This window comes from Anabrus simplex, chromosome 5 (genome assembly GCF_040414725.1).
Source record: "Anabrus simplex isolate iqAnaSimp1 chromosome 5, ASM4041472v1, whole genome shotgun sequence".
In the NCBI taxonomy this organism is placed as follows: domain Eukaryota; kingdom Metazoa; phylum Arthropoda; class Insecta; order Orthoptera; family Tettigoniidae; genus Anabrus; species Anabrus simplex.
In genome coordinates this window covers 444,853,558-444,876,273 of record NC_090269.1, presented here as the reverse complement: position 1 = coordinate 444,876,273, position 22,716 = coordinate 444,853,558, and the positions used below count along the sequence as shown (strand labels likewise).

The 22,716-nt window shown below is 40.5% G+C and overlaps 1 protein-coding gene across 1 annotated transcript in view; it reads right to left on the bottom strand.

Annotated features, from left to right (window-relative positions):
• LOC136874629 (zinc finger protein 84-like) overlaps positions 1–22,716 on the bottom strand; it is a 91,741-nt gene that overhangs the window by 38,292 nt on the left and 30,733 nt on the right. The window contains exon 2 of the mRNA XM_068227892.1: positions 3,588–3,694. Coding sequence (XP_068083993.1) covers positions 3,588–3,653 — 66 coding nt within the window. The 5' untranslated portion in view covers positions 3,654–3,694. The remainder of the gene's footprint in view (positions 1–3,587; positions 3,695–22,716) is intronic.

Here is a 22,716-nt window from a genome sequence, read left to right as displayed (position 1 = left end):
GAAAATGAGTCTTACTATTTCTTGAAGGAAATGCCAGACATGGAATTCCACTATGGATTAGCTACAGGCCCGTGTTATGTATAATGAACAACATCCACAATTCCACATTCCTTCTGCAGTATTATTCAGCAGGCTATCCTGCTGACTTGCAGACATAGGATCATTTGCAGCAAGGAGAACAGATCCAGTAGGAGTCACACAGTCCACTGCTGGAGACGGAGATGCTTGTGTTGTCCCTTAAAAAACGTAATTCTTCAACAACAATTTTGTGAAGAACTGAAAATACTGAGGATAACCACACACTCCTTATCCAACGTGTGCAAGCTCTTTGGCCACCAGACAACTGCACTCATGCTCATAAATTAAGGATAATTGCGTATTGTGGTGCCATACGTGACACTACACAAAACTGGCGCTAATAGTATAGGCACATAGTGAACACAAACGAAACATATCCGTAAGTCCACGGTATTGGTGATAAGTTGAGAAAACCGTCCCAAAACACATGTGCTACAAAACGCCACTGTTTCCTGCGCATGTACCCCGACATCAATATAGGATGTGATCACCATGCACACGTACACAGGCACAAAGGTTTGGCATACTCTGGATCAGGTGGTCAAGCAGCTGCTGGGATATAGCCTCTCATTCTTGCACCGGTGCCTGTCAGAGCTCCTGAAGCGTCCTAGGGGTTTGAAGACGTGCAGTGATACATCGACCGAGAGCATCCCAGACGTGCTCGATGGGGCTTAGGTCTGGAGAAAAGGCAGGCCACTCTATTGGCCGGATATCTTCTGTTTGACGGTACTCCTACACGATGGCAGCTCGGTGGGGCCGTGCGTTATCATCCATCAGGAGTAAGGTGGGACCCACTGCACCCCTGAAAAGATGCACAGACTGGTGCAAAATGACGTCCCGATACACCTGACCTATTACATTTCCTCTGTCAAAGACATGCAGGGGTGTATGTACACCAATCATAATCCCACCCCACACCATCAAACCACTACCTCCATACACGTCACTTTCAAGGACATTACGGGGTTGGTGTCTGGTTCCCGGTTCACACCAGATGAGAACCCGGCGAGAATCACTGTTCAGAGTAAACATGGACTCGTCTGTGAACATAACCTGAGACCACTGTTCCAATGACCATGTACTGTGTTCTCGACACCAGGCTTTACGGGCTCTCCTGTGAACAGGGATCAGTGGAATGCACCTTGCAGGTCTCCAGGCGAATAAACCATGTCTGTTCAGTCGTCTGTGAACGGTGTGTCTGGAGACAACTGTTCCAGTGGCTGTGGCAAGGTCCCGAGCAAGGCTATCTGCAGTACTCCGTGGCTGTCTGCGGGCACTGATGGTGAGATATCAGTCTTCTTGTGGTGTTGTACACTGCGGACGTCCCATACTGTAGCGCCTGGACACGTTTCCTGTCTGCTGGAATCGTTGCCATAATCTTGAGATCACACCTTGTGGAACATTGAGGGCCCGTGCTACGACCTGCTGTGTTTGACCAGCCTCCAGTCGCCCTATTATTCTACCCCTCATAACGTCATCAATATGTGTTCGTTGAGCCATTTTCATCACACAGTCACCATTAGCACGTCTGAAAACATCTGCACGCTTATTACAAGATATTAGAATCATTCTGTATTGATGGTTTTCACTTTACAAAGGTGAAAAATGAGAGTATCCTCCTATTCAATACATCATATATTCCATCATTGGACGGAGTAAACAAATTAAAACATGTTTTGGATCGTTTGAGCCATCTTCAGTGAAAAATGAGGGGGGTTGAAATAATTTACATAATATAAGTTAAAAAATGCCAAAAAACATAATGAAGGAGCAAATTAAAAAACAAACAAAAGAGAGCCTAGACGGAAACAAAATTAGCACAAGTATACAATATTTACATCAATATGCAGGGCAAAAAACAACTCACTGCGACAAAATTCAGTGAAACAGGTGTTCATTTAAAATAAGAATTGGAACTAAAAACTGTGTTAACCTAAGTGAGTTGTTTTTGGCTCTGCATATTAATATAAATATTGTATGTTTGTGCTATTTTGTTTCCATCTAGGCTCTCTTTTGTTTTTTCATTTGCTCCTTCATTATGTTTTTTTTTGCATTTTTTTACTTATATTATGTAAATTATTTCAACCCCCCTCATTTTTCATTGAAGATGGCTCAAACGAGCCATAACATGTTTGAATTTGTTTACTCCGTCTAATGATGGAGTATATGATGTATTGAATAGGAGGATACTCTCATTTTTCACCTTTGTACAGATCTGCACACTTACTCGCTGCACCGTACTCTGACATGCACCAACATACCTCTGCATATTTGGACTGCTGCCAGCACTACCGTGCGACGAATGCAGGTCAAATGCAGAAAATGCTCATATATCAAGGTGATTTAAAACCGTAATCCGCCCACCATACCATTGTTTCACCATGTATCAGCATTATCCTTAATTTCTAAGCATGAGTGTATGTCGACATTACAGTTCTGTCACTGGTTCCTAGCTAGGACACTGAAGATGCACTGTCCCCAGACAGCATTTTATTTACTGAAGTTGCAGGATTCACAAGAGATGGCACATTAATTTACCAGAACACATCCGTGCAGGCAGATGTAAATTCTTGAGCAATCATGGAGATATAGCATTAGGTTTGCTTCAGTATCAACTGTCGGCAGTTATCGTGGGTGATAGACCCGTAAGACAACACATTTTACCACAAACTTTAACATTAACAGGTACCGAGTATCACCAATTTCCATACCTACAATGAATTGGCAGCTCTATTGGGGAACTTCACCATTGCAGAAAGATAACAGATGTATTTCATGCACGATAGGCTAATAATTCAAGTTCTGTACCTTATGCAACAGCATCTAAACCAAACATATCATGGGTGAATGATTAGTTGAGTAGATGCCAGTAGCAGAGTCTCCCCATTCACCTGCCCTGAATCCTTTCAATTTCTGCCAATGGGAACACTACATACATGGGTGTAAGCCCAACCTATCCATAACATACGTGTTACAGGGGCCTTAACAATTCACACAACCAAATCTGAGTGCAGGTATGACCCCAAGAGTTCATGCTTCACTGACAAGAGTGTCTGAAGCATGTGTAAGGATGGATGGTAACCACATGGAGCACCTCCTTAGTGTCTATATCTACGTAATACACAGATGGGCATCAGATGAGAGATTGGCCCATATCTCAACAGCTGACCAAATAAATTTTATTCTTCCACAATAAATTCAGTATTTTACCATCAATGTTAAACTTAAAAAATGGAAATGAACCTACAAGCATTGTATCATGTTGTAACTGTTAGCGCTATTAGCTGCCCTACATGTGTCCAGCAATGGAAGGAGAAAACAATGAAACACTTGTAGAAGTGCTAGTTGGAGAGTTTGTTTACTATTCTGAATCACCTAGAATAACCCCGAATGTTCACTAATTAAAAGAGTAGGATATTAAGGAGTTCAGTTCCAATATATATTAACACAGAATTGTTAAACATGAATTTAATTCTAGTCACTATAAATTAATCTGGAAGGATACTTACAAATGACGTACTTGCTTTTTCATCAAACAAGACCGGTTCTTCCTTGATCTCAACTTTCTGGTCCATTTCACACAGCACCTGAAGTATTTATTACTTCCACTAATTTTCTACTGAAACAAGGAACAGAAAATATATCATCACCATCATCATCATTGTTTGGGCTACAAGTTCATGGACTAACCAAGCACGGAAGCAAGCCTGTAGCTTTCCTTGACTGTCAATTACTTTATCACAGCCACACAACCTCTATTCATGAATGGAATCCAAATCACACAGGTTCATAGCTTTTACTTCAAACAATAACACATGCAATGGCTGAGAATAAATCATAGGCACATTCGTGAGAAACTGCGGACAATGCTAATATATTACCAGTGCCCCTCCAACTCTAGAGACTGGTTCATGTCACCATATCCTGTGCTAACCTTCTTAATTTCTTCATAAGCATTTGCACATCCACTGTAATGTATACCAATGCCTTACTTAATCCCCACCCCATACACTTTTCTGAAGTCAACTGTGAGAATCCTGGGTTACTCAGCATGCATCCTACCAAATACATTTTTCATTCTTTATGTCGCACCGACACAGATAGGTCTTAAGTCGACGATGGGGTAGGGAACGGCTAGGAGGGTGAAAGAAGCTGCCATGGCCTTAATTAAGGCATCTGGCATTTGCCATTTGCCTGGTGTGAAAATGGGAACCACAGAAAGCATATCCAGTGCTGCCAGCAGCGGGGATCAAACCCACCGTCTCCCAAATGCAAGCTAACAGCTGTGTGCTCCCAACTTGCTTGTTACCAACCTCTCTTTCAGGATTTTTGCTAATCTTTCTCCTCTTACCAACATTATTTACTATCTAATTATTTGCAACCTGAATTTTCAACATCACGTTCAACATAAAAGCACATTTCATTAGTTTCCTTCATGTTATTTCTCTATCAGCTCTTATCCATCATCATTCCCATACAGTCAATGCCATACTGTAATGTATTCTAAACATCTTTAGGAGTATCTATACTGACTGACAGAGCAAATGCAACACCAAGAAGGAGTGGTCAGAACTTTATGCCAATTGCAGGGTAGACTGACGTCACTGAGGTATGCTCATGATGTGAAATGCGCCGCTGTGCTGCGCACGTAGCGAACGATAAATGGGACACGGCGCTGGCGAATGGCCCACTTCGTACCGTGATTTCTCAGCCGACAGTCATTGTAGAACGTGTTGTCATGTGCCACAGGACACGTGTATAGCTAAGAATGCCAGGCCGCCGTCAACGGAGGAATTTCCAGCAGACAGACGACTTTACGAGGGGTATGGTGATCGGGCTGAGAAGGGCAGGTTGGTCGCTTCGTCAAATCGCAGCCGATACCCATAGGGATGAGTCCACGGTGCAGCGCCTGTGGCGAAGATGGTTGGCGCAGGGACATGTGGCACGTGCGAGGGGTCCAGGCGCAGCCCGAGTGACGTCAGCACGCGAGGATCGGCGCATCCGCCGCCAAGCGGTGGCAGCCCCGCACGCCACGTCAACCGCCATTCTTCAGCATGTGCAAGACACCCTGGCTGTTCCAATATCGACCAGAACAATTTCCCGTCGATTGGTTGAAGGAGGCCTGCACTCCCGGCGTCCGCTCAGAAGACTACCATTGACTCCACAGCATAGACGTGCACGCCTGGCATGATGCCGGGCTAGAGCGACTTGGATGGGGGAATGGCGGAACGTCGTGTTCTCCGATGAGTCACGCTTCTGTTCTGTCAGTGATAGTCACCGCAGACGAGTGTGGCGTCGGCGTGGAGAAAGGTCAAATCCGGCAGTAACTGTGGAGCGCCCTACCGCTAGACAACGCGGCATCATGGTTTGGGGCGCTATTGCGTATGATTCCACGTCACCTCTAGTGCGTATTCAAGGCACGTTAAATGCCCACCGCTAAGTGCAGCATGTGCTGCGGCCGGTGGCACTCCCGTACCTTCAGGGGCTGCCCAATGCTCTGTTTCAGCAGGATAATGCTCGCCCACACACTGCTCGCATCTCCCAACAGGCTCTTACTGGTACATGCTTGGTGACGGACGTGAGTGAGTGAGGCTCCACAGTAATCAAGTGATTTGAAGGTGTTATACAGCAGTGAAAGTGAAAAAAATTGGCGGAAGTGTTACATTTGTATTGACCAATCAATATACACACACGTTTTGTTGGTATTGATCTTCTTTTAATTCCAAATTAGCATTGTAAAGAAAATGGGTCGCCGAAACAACGGAGTTGGAAGCCCAGCCATTACCAGTGCTGCCAACGTAGACCGCCTCGTGAAGTGCGCGCTGGACGACTTCATTAACTCGGACAGCTTCCTTGAAAAAATTGTGCAGGCCATTTCGACCCGCATAACAGAAGTGGTCATAAAAGAACTTGAAAAAAGTTTAAAATTTAATATCGAAGCGTTGTCAGAGTTAACTGAAAAACTTGATAAGGAGGCGGAAATTCGCAAACTGAAGGAGGATATGGACGCTAAGTGTGATTCATTGGAGCAATATAGCCGGAGAAATAATGTAAGAATTTTCGGCATTCCTGAAAGTTCGAACGAAAACTGCGATGAACTAGTGCTCAACGTGTGCAAAGCAGTAGGTGCAGATGTGAGACTTAATGACATCGATAGGTGTCACAGAGTAGGACCTCGATCTCCAGGAAAAACACGACCTATCCTAGTGAAATTTGTGTCTTATCGCTCACGGCAGGACGTCTTCACGAAGAAAAGGAAACTGAAAGGATCATCTACAACAATCCGTGAAGACCTTACGGCTGTCAGAATGTCCATCTTGAAGACAGCAATCCAGCGTTTTGGGCTTACAAACACTTGGACTGATTCAGGAGACATCATAATCAAGAAGGCGGACGGGATGAAATTAAGAGTTTGCCAGTTAAAGGATCTTCCTATGGCATAAGGTTTTGTTGCAGTGCTGCTTTATCACTTGATAATGTGAGTCTACTTCCCATCCTTTACCGTAAGTCACAGCCGAGAAGCTATCTTTCAATTTAGTTTAAGAAAATCTATCTATCTATCTATCTATCTATCTATCCATTTACCGTATTAATTGATCTAAATATCGATTAGCTTATCTGTCTTCTTATCCTACCATCTGTCGATTGACTTACTCTTTAATCACTTTCCTAACTGGTTCTAATTTAAATCAGGTCCCCGTATTTACGTCTACATAGATCTAACATCTACACTACGGAGAATAAGCTCCTACTCGAGTTATTCTGTACGCGTAATCTGCTGTTGCACGTTATTATTATTATTATTATTATTATTATTATTATTATAGACAATTTAGCTATCTAAAATACGTAAATTGCTGATTATTCATTGGATGTATTCGCATGCTGTGTTCTACTTCTAGTTAGTTTTCATTTTAGCAATTGGCAATGCATACCACTAACAGCAGTAATCCCTCTGACCATAGCAATACTTTTCCTTGTCACACTTCCCCTTCCCCACCCATCCCTTCAACCTGTCTACCTGCTAGTCCATTGACCCGAACCCCACCCCTTGAAGCTACAACACACATTCTCCAGTCAGCCCTAAATAGACATAAAAGCGCACTTCACATATGTCACCTTAATGCCCAGAGTTTAGTTTCTCAAACTCGTATAGATGAACTCAAAGCGATTTTCATTCCCCTGTCCTTTGATATCATCTTATGCAGCGAAAGTTGGTTGAAAGTCAAACATCAAGCTAAGAATCTTGAATTACCTGGCTACTGCCTTCTGAGGAATGACAGACTTGGCAAAGGGGGAGGTGGGGTCTGTGCTTTTGTCTCTTCGCGCTTGAAACCTCAAATTATCTGTCAGTCGCCTCAACAGTACGAGCGTAAACCTGAGTACATGTTCATAGAGATACAGGTCGCTACTGTTAAATGCTTGGTAGGTGTAGTATACAAACCGCCTAAAGCTCGCCGTCTGAATGACTTAGAGACTGATATTAACAGACTGTTACCTATGTACGAACATTTTATAATGATGGGCGATTTTAATACAAACCTTCTAAATCCAGATTCTTCCGAAGCCACCCATCTATTGAATACGTTTCAGGCATGCAGCTTGGCGGTCCTCCCACTTTCTCCCACTCACCACACTAAAACTTCACACACACTACTGGACCTAATAGTAACGAACAACCCTGACAGAGTATTACATCACGGCCATACATCTGCTCCCGGACTGTCAGCCCATGACATCATCTTTATGTCTTACGCACTGCAATGCCCTAAACATAAACCTAAGTACGTGACTTACCGAGACTATAGCCGTATTAACAACGAAAAATTATTGGAAGACGCTTTTTCGATGCCGTGGCAGGAGATAACTCATAAAACTAATATTGACGACATGGTCACCACTTTCAATAACATGATAATACATATTTTTGACAAACATGCCCCTATGCGAACAGCACGCGTCTGTAAAAGACTCTCCCCGTGGCTAAATGATGATATTAGAGCAATGATGGCTAAGCGTGATGCAGCTCATAGGAAATATAAACATTACCCGACAGAGGAAAACTTTATCTATTACAAACGACTACGTAATAAAACGACTCAGACAGTAAGAAACGCTCGACTACGGTACGCCCATGACCTTATAAAACCTGACGTAAGACCCGCTACTTTATGGAAGTCAATCCGCCATTTTGGACTAAATAAACCGGACAAGGTAGACGATTTGGAAGTTTCTCTTGATGAACTGAATAATCACTTCGTATCCTCCCATGTACAATTAAACGAAGAAGCAAAAGAAAACCTTTTGTGTGCAAATTACAACACACCACCCGTAGGCAGAGACAAATTTTATTTTAGTTATGTCTCACCCCTTCAAGTGAAAGCGGCTATCATGCGAATCAAAACCAAATCCACAGGGGTGGACAATATATGTATTATAATGCTAAAGAAAATTATCGACGCTATTATTCCAGTATTGACATTCATATACAATTTCTCCCTTCAAAATAGTGTATTTCCAACTGTCTGGAAAATGGCCCTGGTGCATCCTTTACCAAAGATAAAATCTCCTAGACTAAACAGTGACTACAGACCTATAAATATACTGTCAATAGTAGCCAAGGGACTCGAACACATTGTGCATAATCAAATCACCAACTATCTCAACGACCACGACATATTAGACCCACACCAGTCAGGTTTCCGACGCAATCACAGTACATGTACTGCCTTACTAAGCGTGACTGACGATATAAGACAGGCTATTGATGAGCAAAAACTGACTATCCTAGTATTATTGGACTTCAGCAAAGCATTTGACTCTGTAGACCATGAGTTGCTCCTATCCAAACTTTATCACCTAGGGTTCTCCTACAGTACTCTGAGATGGTTGGGAGCTTATTTACACCAACGTCAACAACGTGTCATCAATTAAGGTGCATTTTCTTCGTGGCAATATGTAAAAAGAGGTGTCCCACAAGGGTCAACCCGTGCTCCTTTGATATTTTCTGTCTATATCAACGACCTAGCTAAACAGCTGACACATTGTAAACGTCACATCTATGCTGACGACGTACAATTTTACATCCATGCAAAACCAACAGACGTTTTGACAGCAATCGAGAAAATTAACATGGATCTAGAGGCCATAAGTAAATGGTCTTACCAGCATGGACTTATTTTGAACCCGAAAAAGTCCCAAACTATAGTAATTGCCCACCCAAGACTTATTTCCGACAATTTCCGCATGTCCATCCCCGACGTACAACTTCAAAATCAAGTGTTGCCCTTTTGCAAGAGCGTAAAAATTCTCGGAGTAACCATTAACCAGCACCTCTCGTGGACAGATCAGATAATATCTGTGAGTAGACGAGTTTTTGCTACGTTGCACACATTAAACAATTTCAAATTTACTTTTCCGTTCAGTTTAAAGAAGAAACTAGTTGAAACCCTCGTTCTTCCAATATTCGATTATTGTGACGTAGTTTACAATGATGTGAAAACCGAGCTTCGAGATAAACTACAACGTGCACAGAATGCCTGTGTAAGATTTATATGTAATCTGAAATTTTCAGATCATGTTACCCAGTCTTACGTCGACCTCGGATGGCTACGCCTTGAAGACAGACGCAAGCTGCATACCCTGACTTCATTGCACCGAATCCTTACCTTACAATCCCCATCTTACCTGTATGAACGATTTCATAGCCTTTCTGAACACCATGATAAAAACACCAGAGCGCTGAACTAGACATTGCTCGCTATTCCCAAGCATAAATCCTCAACCTACAACAATTCCTTCACTGTTGTGGCCAGCCGTGAATGGAACTTCCTTCCGCAGGAGGTCAGAGGGATATCAAACCACGGAAGATTTAAACGTATGTGTTCAAAATATCTCTATGAAACGAGCTCGTAGTGCGACAGTCTTCTTCTTCTTTTCCTTCTTCTTTATCATGGTCATTCTTCTTCTTCTTCTTCTAGTCATTCTTCTTCTTCTTCTTCTCATGGTCATTCTTCTCTCCATGGTCCTCCTTCTTCTTCTTCTTATTATTATTATTATTATTCATCAATAGTGTTAGAAAGTACTCAGCTGTGGTTTCCTGCATAGTTACCCTTATCCCTATCCCCATTTGGCAATGTTTTTCATCCACAGTAAACACATGAAAACTGAACATTCGTCAATGTGATATACTTCTGGAATTGGACAAATTAATTGTAAATATTAGTAGGTTTATCTATATTATTATTATTATTATTATTATTATTATTATTATTGAAATTGTAATTCGTTGTTTGTTGTATGTTAATTTCTTCGTAAGAAGCAAAATGTTAATTTATATTGTGTATTATAATAGTTATTTTTATGTACAGCAGGATAGCATAGTACCGTAGTAATTTGTTTCAGTCTCTTTTTTTTTTTCATTTATTCAGTATGTTATATATTTTTATGTTAATTATGTATATCACTGGTTAAGTGTAAGACAGGGACGCGTGTCCCTAACTTTGCCAGTTAAAATAAATCATATCTATCTATCTATCTATCTATCTACGAGGTGTACAGATGCTTCCGTGGCCAGCGTACTCTCCGGATCTCTCACCAATCGAACACGTTTGGGATCTCATTGGACGCCGTTTGCAAACTCTGCCCCAGCCTCGTACGGATGACCAACTGTGGCAAATGGTTGACAGAGAATGGAGAACCATCCCTCAGGACACCATCCGCACTCTTATTGACTCTGTACCTCGACGTGTTTCTGCGTGCATCGCCGCTCGCGGTGGTCCTACATCCTACTGAGTCGATGACGTGCGCATTGTGTAACCTGCATATCGGTTTGAAATAAACATCAATTATTCGTCCGTGCCGTCTCTGTTTTTTCCCCAACTTTCATCCCTTTCGAACCACTCCTCCTTGGTGTTGCATTGTCACTGTCAGTCAGTGTATATTTGAGATGAACAACGGTTTTCTATTATTACTTTTATCATTTATCAAACTATGTGATTATAAGAACTTCTTCTTCAGTGAGTATCAGCTCTAGGTGTTCCTTACGAACAGTGTCCTAAGACAGTTGGTGTATTTATTTGATCACAAGGAACCTCTTGTTGTCACACCCTAGAGATCTCACCCTCAATGTGGAAAAAGGAAGCAACAAAGAGATCCATGAAAAATGTATACCAGAGAAATTAAGGAACAGTCACTGGACTTACATATAACTAGTCTGTAATCCCATCAACATACCATATGATGGAGCAAAACTGTTTTGTACGTAAATCACTCACTTGATTAAAAAAACAACAGTTATTACACTTATGACACTTATATAACATATTATAATACATAATACTGAATATTGATGGGCAGATGCCCTTGATAACAGTCAGTCACATGTTCCCGTCTCCTCTCGCACGAGGCACCCAAGCATAACAGTCTCTCATCCCCTTCCATCCACACCACTTCCAGCTGGGTGCTGAAGGGTGCTGCTATCTGTCCTAGGAAGTGGTAGCGAGCAACTAGGTGGTCTAGCCATAGCTAGGCCGGAACATGCTCCTCACCATTGAATCACCATGATTCAACCAAAATAAATTGCCTGATATGCCCTCATGAGAGTTCAGTTCAATTTTCAAGTCTCACACAGGCACTGACATATAGAGTTCATGTTCAGTAACCAAAATGAGTTGATCATTCAACAAAATATATACATAAACATAAGTAAAACAGAAACACAAGTAACAAAATATTTACACACTGTTAATAGAAGGTACTAAGTAGGTTGACTGTGTCCTCATCCATTATTATGCAGTATGAATTAAGCACACTATAAGTTCTCAGTTCAAATCACACACAACACCATAATTACACTCTGAAATAAACAAAGAAACAAATATTTACATGAAACACATTATGTTTAGCCACACGATCCTGTTTAGTTCTCAATAGGTAATGGAATTAACTTCTTAACAGGTCGTTTAAAAAGACCACTGGTCGTTCTGATGGTAGCCACTCGTGCAAGTCCATTCTTCCTAGGGTGAACAGTCTCCACCACAGCCAACTTCCAACAGAGAGGAAGAACAACTGTTTCAGTAGATACGTTCTCCTTGAGACAGGTCCATTTCTTCCTCTGCTGCAGTGAGTTCAGGTAATCGGCAGACCACCTCTTCCTTAACTGCTGCTGCATTGACTGGACACGCAGCAATCGAGACAATCTGTTCATGGGCAGGTCAGTAATGTCAGGCTCAGGAATGGTTTTAAGGGGGGCACCAATTAGGAAGTGAGCAGGTGACAAATAATTAAGGTCACTGGGGTCATTGGATAAGGCAGATAGGGGGCGAGAATTAAGACAGGCTTCTATCTGTGCAGTAAGTGTACATAGCTCCTCAAATGTCAGTAGCGCATTACCCGCAACTCTTCTCAAGTGGTACTTCATGGACTTGACAGCTGCTTCCCATAGTCCGCCAAAGTGTGGAGAGCTGGGAGGTATAAAGTGCCACGTGATGCCTTCCATCGCTAATGAATTCCTTATCTCTTCACAAAAGCTGGTTGAAAGGAATAGTTTATGGAGATCCTGCATTCTTCTATTGGCACCAATGAAGTTAGTCCCATTATCACTATAGATGATGGAGCATTTCCCACGTCGAGCTATGAATCTCCCCAGGGCTGCCATAAAGGCATCAGTAGAGAGGTCACTCACCACCTCCAGGTGAAGAGCCTAGGTAGCCAGACAGATGAACAATGCAATGTAGCTCTTCGTTGTCTGTTTGCTTCTTACATATCCCCTCTTTACGAAGAAAGGACCAGCATAATCAGTTCCTACATTAAGAAATGGGCGACTCTGTTGCACTCTGGTAACAGGGAGCTGTCTCATCAATTGTTCAGCTGTTGACGCCTTGAATCTAAAACAGGTCAGGCACTTGTGGATGACTCCTCGAACAACTGCCCTAGCCGTGGGAATCCAGAATCTTTCTCTTAATGATACAATTACTAACTGAGCACCTGCATGTAAAAGCCTAATGTGCTCTGCCATCACAACAAGGTTTGTGAGATCATGCTGGGGAGGAAAGATAAGCTGGTGCTTAGTGTCATAAGGTAGTTTTGAATTTACTAGTCTTCCTCCTACCCTTAGCATTATCATCTAAGAAAGGAAGTAAATCTGCAATTTTATTCTTCCTTGCAGCATTTAGAGTTGAGACTGGCTATCTCTTGAGCATAACACACTTGTGCAATTTTGATACAGGAGTGCAAGGCTATCTGCAGCTCTTGTGCACTTAATATCCCTAACCTCTTGTCTTGAGGATTTGCAATACTGTGAATAAATCGCCAACAATATGCAGTAACTCGAGTCAGTCGGGACAGTGACGAGTACTTCAGCATAAGTTCATCCCAATTTGTACCTACCAATATGACTACAGGAAGTGTGCTTCGTGACTCAAGTAGTTCCTCTTCTTAATGGACCGATATCGTGTCTGGCCATGATTCAGTGGGCTCAGTTAACCAGGATGGTCCGTGCCACCACAGGTTCATACCTCGTAGTTGTCCTGGAGCAACACCTCTCGATATTAAATCTGCTGGATTGCAACTGGTAGGAACATGTCTCCATTCTGCCTTGTGAGAGTATTCTTGATTTGAAGAGACTCGGTTGGCCACAAATGTTTTCCAGCGAGTGGCAGGAGATGCGATCCAGGCTAAGACAATGGTGGAGTCCGTCCACAGGTAAAACTTGCTGACTGGCAGAGACAAAGCTGGAAGGGTCTTGTGGAGTAGTTGGGCAAGTAGTAGCGCTCCACACAGTTCAAGTCTTGGTAGTGTCAGTTTCTTCACCGGTGCTACTCTGGATTTAGAACATAATAACCTGACACAGGTCTGTCCTCCTTTGTCGACAGACCGTACATAAAGACAAGCCCCATAAGCTTGTTCTGAAGCATCAGAAAAACGATGAATTTGTATATCAACAGGGGGTCCCTTACATGTGACTAACCGCTCAATACAAAATTATCTTATTGCCTGTGGCTTAAAGTGAAGTTCTTCCCATTCTCTGACTAGTTGAGATGGTAGTCTGTCATCCCAGTTCAGACTGACTAGCCAAAGTTTCTGCATAAAAATCTTGTAAGAAATTACCAAAGGACTGTCCAACCCACGTGGATCAAATATTGATCCAATAACAGATAATACCTTTCGTTTAGTTACATGAGTATCAGTATGATAGGGACTGTTTGAATATAGATTGTCACAAATGAGAAAATGATCAGTAACTGGATGCCATAATAGGCCTAAAGATTTCACGTTAGTGCCTTCATCAAGACTTGAAGGCAGCTGGGTTTCCCTGTCCTCTTCTGGAACTGCTTCTAGTAATGCTGGGTGGTTTGAACACCATTTCCTGAGGTGAAATCCTCCACTCTCTAGTAAATTAATAATGTAAGACTGCAACTGAAGAGCATCCTGGATATTGTCACAGCCGCTTAATAAATCGTCAACATAAAAATTATTGTTGTTATTGTGAAATTGTTGTTATGGATCATAACTTGAAAACTGTCCACGAACGAGAGCCAGTTTTCGTATTTTCCATTGAAATGTGGAATGTTAATAGCCGGCAACTTTAAACTCGCAACACTGCTGACCTGAATTCTTCCTGAATCTACCGTGTTGCGTGATGCCTCTTCAAGGTTCGCTATTATTTTACTCATTTCGCCCTTTACCTTGTAGTATTTGGTTTCGAATTCGGCACGCACCTGATCATGAGCTTGCTAGTTTTCAACGTCTCCTAATTCTAATTCCAGCTTATAAATCTCATGTTTATTCCGTATTGGCTCAACACAACTAAGGTTAAGTTAAGAGTAAGTTCCCACCTTCCAATACTTATCAATTTCTATATAATAGACTTATTAATTACATAATATAATCCATATAACCTCTAGTACATGTTTCGTTCCGATATGGAACATCTTCAGCTAAAATTGGTAAAATGGCAAGACAATTAAAATACATTGATGTTAAGATGATACATAAGCTAAAAGATATGATAAAATGGCTCGAAAATTAAAACATATGATAAAGATGATGAGATACTTGAGTCACAGCGATCGCTGTTTTTAATTCGCCACTTGAAAACTGACTTGTTGTGTTTTTAACCAACATGAATGAACTTTATCTCATCATCTTTATCATATGTTTTAATTTTCGAGCCATTTTATCATATCTTTTAGCTTATGTATCATCTTAACATCAATGTATTTTAATTGTCTTGCCATTTTACCAATTTTAGCTGAAGATGTTCCATATCGGAACGAAACATGTACTAGAGGTTATATGGATTATATTATGTAATTAATAAGTCTATTATATAGAAATTGATAAGTATTGGAAGGTGGGAACTTACTCTTAACTTAACCTTAGTTGTAATTCTAATTCTGACTGCACGTCATCAAACTTCGACATTAATGCATTCATGTCTTCGTATCGTAGTTTAATTTCATGCGAATTCGAATGTTGCTGAGCGATGAAATTCTCAACGAAAGTTTCCCAGCGGGTAAGTTGCGCTTAAGAAGCTTTTGCCTTGTTGAGGATTCCATGATGGAGGGGGTAAGACAATAGCAAGGAGAAAAGGAGAGCCTTAAATGGATAGTACTGACCTGCCTTCAGTTTAGTTTACCTCTGGTGCTGGAACATCGAACCCGGGACTGCCAGATAATGTAATTCAAGTGAACTTCCAAGTATTTCCACGTGACTGTTGAAACTAGTCGTCCATACTACATGCCACGCTGGTTTCACGAGGTCCTCGTGGTGTAGATAATCCGGCCCGGTAATTGGACCATGTTTTGTACATAATCACTCACTTGATTAAAAAAACAATATTTATTACACTTACGACACTTATATAACATATTATAATACATAATACTGAATATTGATGGGCAGATGCCCTTGATAACAGTCAGTCACATGTTCCCGTCTCCTCTCGCACGAGGCACCCAAGCATAACAGTCTCTCATCCCCTTCCATCCACACCACTTCCGGCTGGGTGCTGAAGGGTGCTGCTATCTGTCCTAGGAAGTGGTAGCGAGCAACTAGCCATAGCTAGGCCGGAACAAAAACCATGGAATGTTTGGAGAATGAGTGCTACTGTACAAGTGGTTGTACAACGTGGCCTGCCTTACCTAAGGAAATGCATGGACTTGGTCTATACTTATACAGGTATCATGTGTAAATATATGGAAAAAGTATGTCTGCCTGCCAAGTGCAGAAATTATGAGAAATTCCAAGAGGTTAGAATTACTGTAAGAAACGAATAGTGAAGATGACCAAGCTCGATTGCTTCAGTCGCTTAAGTGCGGCCAGTAAACTTAACTAGTAATCAGGAGATAGTGGGTTCGAACCCCACTGCTGGCAGCTCTGAAGATTGTTTTCCGTGGTTTCCCATTTTCACACCAGGCAAAAGCTGGGGCTGTAACTTAATAAGACCAGGGCCAATTCCTTCCCATCCCTAGGCCTTTCCTATTCCATCGTCACCATAAGACATATCTGTGTCGGTGCGACGTATAGCAAATAACAAAAAAATATATATATATAGTGAAGATGCTATGCATCAAGATTACATGCACTTCAGAAAGGACACAGGAACAAACACTACTGCTGAAATAGTTTGATGAGCGCTTTAGTAAGTGGAAATATGAACAACGCACATTTTTCTAATGGGAAAAAATATATATATATATTTATATTTATATATATTTATGTTATAATGAATGTTGCCTTTTGTGAATAATTAGAAAAGTAGCACAATGCTGAAACAAGACAGAGCCCTTCATCCTGGCCTATTTCTACCCTTTGTGCCACACTGAAATAAGGAGGCTAACAGTTCCTAGTTACAGTATTTACTTACTGCTAGCACTGTTTGATGGAATTGAAACTGTGGTGGTTTCGCTGCTGTCCATCTGTTGAGCAAAGAGAGGAAAAGACTTCCCTTGCTATAGCAAAAACAAATATAATATGAGCATCATCTACAATACACAGAGGATTCCATACTACAGGAACAAAAATTAAATAAAATTGTCATGCCTATCACAGAAGAATAAGAAAGGGACAATTTACGCAATGGATATTCATTACCTATATAATCACAGGAATTAATTCCTTCAAAAAACAATGCCTTAAAGACAACAAATCAGTGTTAAATCCCCTCAGGTATTAATACATAATATATACATATTATTATTTTCTTTTTCTATATTTTGCTTCTTTCAAGTGGCAAATTTATGGCTCTTTGTCCTCTCTTGCACTTAACCCCATCCACTACAGTTATTTGCAGATACATGAATGTATAATCTATCAGAGTTTCATTATACTAACACTCTCACATGTATAATAAAATTAGAACAGTACACTGTACATTAACCAATATGAAATAATACTCCTCAAACAAACACACAAAATAAATACACATATTTCACAATTATCAACTCGGTCTAATATACAAGAAATACACTCATGCACTCAGCTGTAAAGTGCACAGCTTTCAACAGGTAATCTCAGCAAGAATCAATGTCTGATAGGAAATTTCAAAGTCTGGAATAGTTCACAGTAAAATAACTCTTATACATAGATGCAGAATGAAGAGGAATAGCAAGGGTATGGCATTTCGAGTATTACAATTATGACAGAAAACAAAGTGAAAAATTTAAAGTAAATGTACTCAGGAGAGTTGCTATATAGGAGTTTCTGTATTAATACATGTGATACTAACAACATTTTTCAGGTTTCAGCCAGTGAAGTTCTTGATACTAAGGAGTCATATGCACATCACAGCTCAACTTAAAAAATTATTGTGGCAACAGTTCAAACCTTGCTGCAATTTCATCGTTCATTCCTTAGTTGAATCATCAAGGACTACAACACAGTTGTAGAGGTTTGGAAGAATTAAAGACTGGATGAGTCTTTGTCACATGTCCACTGGTAAGACAACCAGCATTATTTTCAATGGATGAAAAAAGGCAAAATATTTCTGACATACATTCTTGGTATGTTCTATCCGATTTAGAGTTTAAGTCATAATCTCGCCAAGGATTTTCACTACTGTATTGTAGTTCTATTAGCAGAGGTGGATGTATACACTGTTGATCATGCACAGGAGTTTCTGAGAAGCAACTTAGATCATGTAAATTTGTTTAGTTATATCAAGTCAGCAATGATTTTTGAAATACATCCGATATTCATTTATTTTGCAGTGGATACATCTTTGAAAATCATCTGCAGATAAGTCGTAAGAACATGACTTTAGTTTAGAGATCTCATTGATGTACAACAAATAATACAGTGGTCCCAAAACACTTCCCTGTGGTTCCCTACTTTCCTGGTTTGCAGTTCTGAAAGGCTGTCACGAGCTGATACCCACTGCCGAGATCTTCAAGTAAGATGTAAAATCTCAGTGTTAAAGAGTCAAACCAGAAGGATTCCATCTCCCTAACTAACTGCTGTTGGTTATTGTGTCAAAAGCACCACCAGGCATGTTTCCATAGCAAGTCACATCAAGGGGAGCAAGTGCAGTACTGTACCCCTTCTTGAAACATGATTTTATAGGGTCAAGAAGAGAACTAATTTAAATATCACAGTACTCGTTTGAACCCAAGTTGTTCCAAAACTTTAGGAAGAACCGGGAGAAAGGGTTAGGCAATAATCAAAAGTTAGTCTGGGATCAAGTTTCTTAGGCAATTGTATATTTCCAAAATGAAGAAAAGCTAACAGTTTTAAGACAGTAGTTGAAAATGTGTCACAACAGGAAAAATGGCACCCGTAATAGTACAGATGAAATTGTATAATGGTGATATCTACATTACAGCTGCAGATTTAATTGAATAAATTACTTTCATAACATGGTTGCCAGAACAAAACGTGGGCAATTACGCTGTGAGGTGAATAACTGGTACCTGTTTAGGTGACTGGGTTAGGAGGTATTCTATATTCTACAAAATATGTATTAAGTTTGTTGGTTCCATCTGTTGCTGCTGACCTCTCACAATACCCAGTGCACAACTGTTACTTGTGTTCAGTTTACCTCGAAGAGTTAAGTATTTATATTTCTGATTTCTTAGGACTCACTTGACTCAGTTTCTAACCACAAGGTAGCTTTGGAAATCACATCCACTGAGAGTTCTCTTGTACTCTCACAAATGTGCATGATAATGATCATTCATATTTTCAATTTTCTCATTTCACCACGGGTAGGGAGGGTGACTAACTTTCACAAGACATTTGGGAGCATGCTTGTCCTGCAGTCTGGTATCAAGAGCATTAAATCTGTCAACTTTTGTGTCGATATTTTCTAGAAGTAGAGTATCATTTCAGATTACGTTATGGGCATCATACCTTACGTTAGGCAAATTGATATTTTTTATATTTCTACAGGTGTTGAAGTTTATCTTGTATTTGGGTACATGAGGTCATGAGTTGGGATTGACGGAATAGGAATTTGGCCATGATTTACAACCTTCTGCAGCTTGTTAGCTGTAAGATCCATTAATATATGAGCTGTGTTTATGTGTATATCTGTGATTAACAGGATTTGAAGGAAGGATTGCCCAGTTAGAGAAAGACATCATGTCTACAAATATCGCAGTACGGGCTAATTCTTTGTTTAGGTTGATATTAAAGCTACCTATAATTATTATTATTACAAGTTCATAGATAGGCACAAAGTCGAATCAACAAGCTTCAAACTCAGTCATGTCCATTGTGCCACGAGCTCTATGGACTAATGCACCGGGAACTTTTGCTGTGCTAACAGTAATCTCAACAAACCTGAACTCAGGCCCCAGCTGAGCAACATGCAATGGGTTACAAGTCATTTCTATAATAAAGTGTTACTCCACCTCCTTTCCTACCATTGGATCTGTCCCAGTGGACAAGTTTATAGCTATCAAGTGCTGGTTGGTAGATGTGAGCCAACTTTGAGAAATATATAGGACGGGTAGCAGGAAGAGAGAGGACATTGTAAGCACTGTGATGTGGAGGGAAGGACCTGATTCAATAGAATATCTGTGGTGATTGGACGGGAAGTGTGGAAGGAAAAGTGTCGAGTCCCTCACCAAGGCAAGCACCAGGTAGTGGACATGGTTCTAACTGTATGGTAGAATAATCTTACAAATATATTGATAGCAACAATGAACAGTCACCTCATATTCCTGGATAAAAAGAACACTGACCGAAGCTAGTACTATAACACACACACATTTAAAGAAAATATAAAAACAATTAATGAAATAATATATCAAAAATGATCAAACGCACGGTGACCATAAATCATGAAATCCAACATCCTTCATGTTACCATGGTTTGGTGGATCAGCAGAGGTGAAAGAAGGTGCGGGGTGGAATGGGTCTAACCACAAGGCCGAAAGAAGAATTAAAATTTCAACAAAGGTTATATTTTTGAAAATGACCAAACTTAACAATATTCACATAGAATTTAACAAAAACAATCAACAACAATCCAATAATCAGGTACACAATATAGTTTTACAAAGAAAGCTCGAGTTCCGGGGGTTTACAAGTTCAGGGGTCCGAGCCCCAATCTTCACAACCCTTGGACAATTAGCCCACCTTCACACATTTATTCAAAGGGCAGAAATCCCCGAAAATCATATCGGGCCTCCTAGAGGCACTTTATTACATCAGAAAGAGCTGACCCGCTCTCAATTTCTCACGCCTATCAAAGGCCACAACAACTTTCCCCATAAAGTGCCTCTCAAGGCACTTACAAATAAACAGGGGTAACTTGTACCCAACCTACAGGGCCTTCGTCGAAAAAGAACAGATTAATTAAATGGCCCAAAATACCAGGATGAATATAGGCATGTACTTGCACTCCTACATGAGGCTTATTAAAACCTAAGTGGCGCTAGGCCGATAAGCAGGGGCTATTCCAATACTAGGGAGGTGACTCGTACAAGCAAATTTTTAAGATATTACAGAAAGAAAGAGTAGAAAAGCGGTTACAAAAACATAGTCACCTCAAATGCAAAATGAAGGGGAGCTCTAGAGGGTAAAGCAATCTCTATCTCGGATTTACAGTTAAAGTTATGTGAAAATTTTACAAAGACCGGAAGATTTTACATGTTTCAATGGATGGTTTACATATTAAAGGCTTTGGTCCTGCCCCGAGGGTTAAACTGCTGACCTAGCAAGAAAAAAGATGTTAAACGGCCATTACCTTGTTGAAGAACTGCTGCCCGAAGAAAGAGGCGCTTCCCGCCCCCTGCTACATATCCACACACTGAGCTAGATGTTGTTCGAGAGGTCCAGAGACAAGAAAATCAGCAGTTTTATACCCTTGTGGAAGATTCGAGACCTTTCATGAATAATAAGGACACACCCCCTAAACTTTATTGGGTAGGTAAGAGTTACACATGGAAATTCGAAGAAGAAACCTCTGATAGGTGGAAAATTAATTACAGAAATTACTGTTTGGCTAAATTCAAAACAGGCGGAAAGAAAGCTTAATACTGCCACCCCACAAATGAAAGAACAAAATTATGAGGGTATTTAGAGGATGTAGTAAGGATGTAAAAGAGAGTCTCTGGTAAGAAAGCAACTAGAGTATGGTTCCAGAGTATGGGACCCTCACCAGGAATACTTGATTCAAGAACTAGGAAAAAACCATAGAAAAGCAGCTCGATTTGTTCTGGGTGATTTCCGACAAAAGATTAGCATTACAAAAATGTTGCAAATTTGGGCTGGGAAAACTTGGGAGGAAGGAGACGAGCAGTTCGACTATGTAGTATGTTCCGAGTTGTTAGTGGAGAGATGGCGTGGAATGGCATCAGTAGACGAATACGTTTGAGTGGTATCTTTAAAAGTAGGAAAGATCACAATATGAAGATAACGTTGGAATTCAAGAGGACAAATTGAGGCAAATATTTGTTTATAGGAAGGGGAGTGAGGGATTGGAATAACTTACCAAGAGAGGTGTTCAATAAATTTCCAATGTCATTGAAATCATTTAAGAAAAGGATAGGAAAACAAGAAATAGGAGATCTGCTACCTGGGCGGTCGCCCTAAATGCACATCAGGATTGATTGATTGATTGATTGCTTGATTGATTGATTGATTGATTGATGGATTGAGATTGCCCCATTTGATAATATTTAAAATGAATATTTATGTAGTACTATTAGGAATGGTCCTTGGGTAATATTTAATGTAGATTTATTTATTTTTATTTATTTATTTAATTATTAGATACAGGCTATGGAGGGCCATTTTACACTAATAATAATAATAATAATAATAATAATAATAATAATAATAATAATAATAATAATAATAAGTATAAAAGATAACAAAGGTATAAACAACAATATTAAGTAACAACAAAACAATTTTAACAGTAACAATGTAACAACAATGACAACGGTAACTGGCAAGTGTCGGTTTCAGAAATTAGGAAGAAGAAAGGTCAAGGATTGGAGGGACGGAAGAAAGTGAAAACCTGGAGAGGACTTCAGAGGAATCTTTTAATTTTTTGTTTGAGGATGCAAAAGGTGTGAATATGTCAATATCGGGTAGTGAATTACCAAGAGTAGGGAGACGGTGGAAGATAGAGCGTTGTTGTAAGGTTAGGCGCGGATGGGACTCATGATGGGTGCGCCGGTTGTG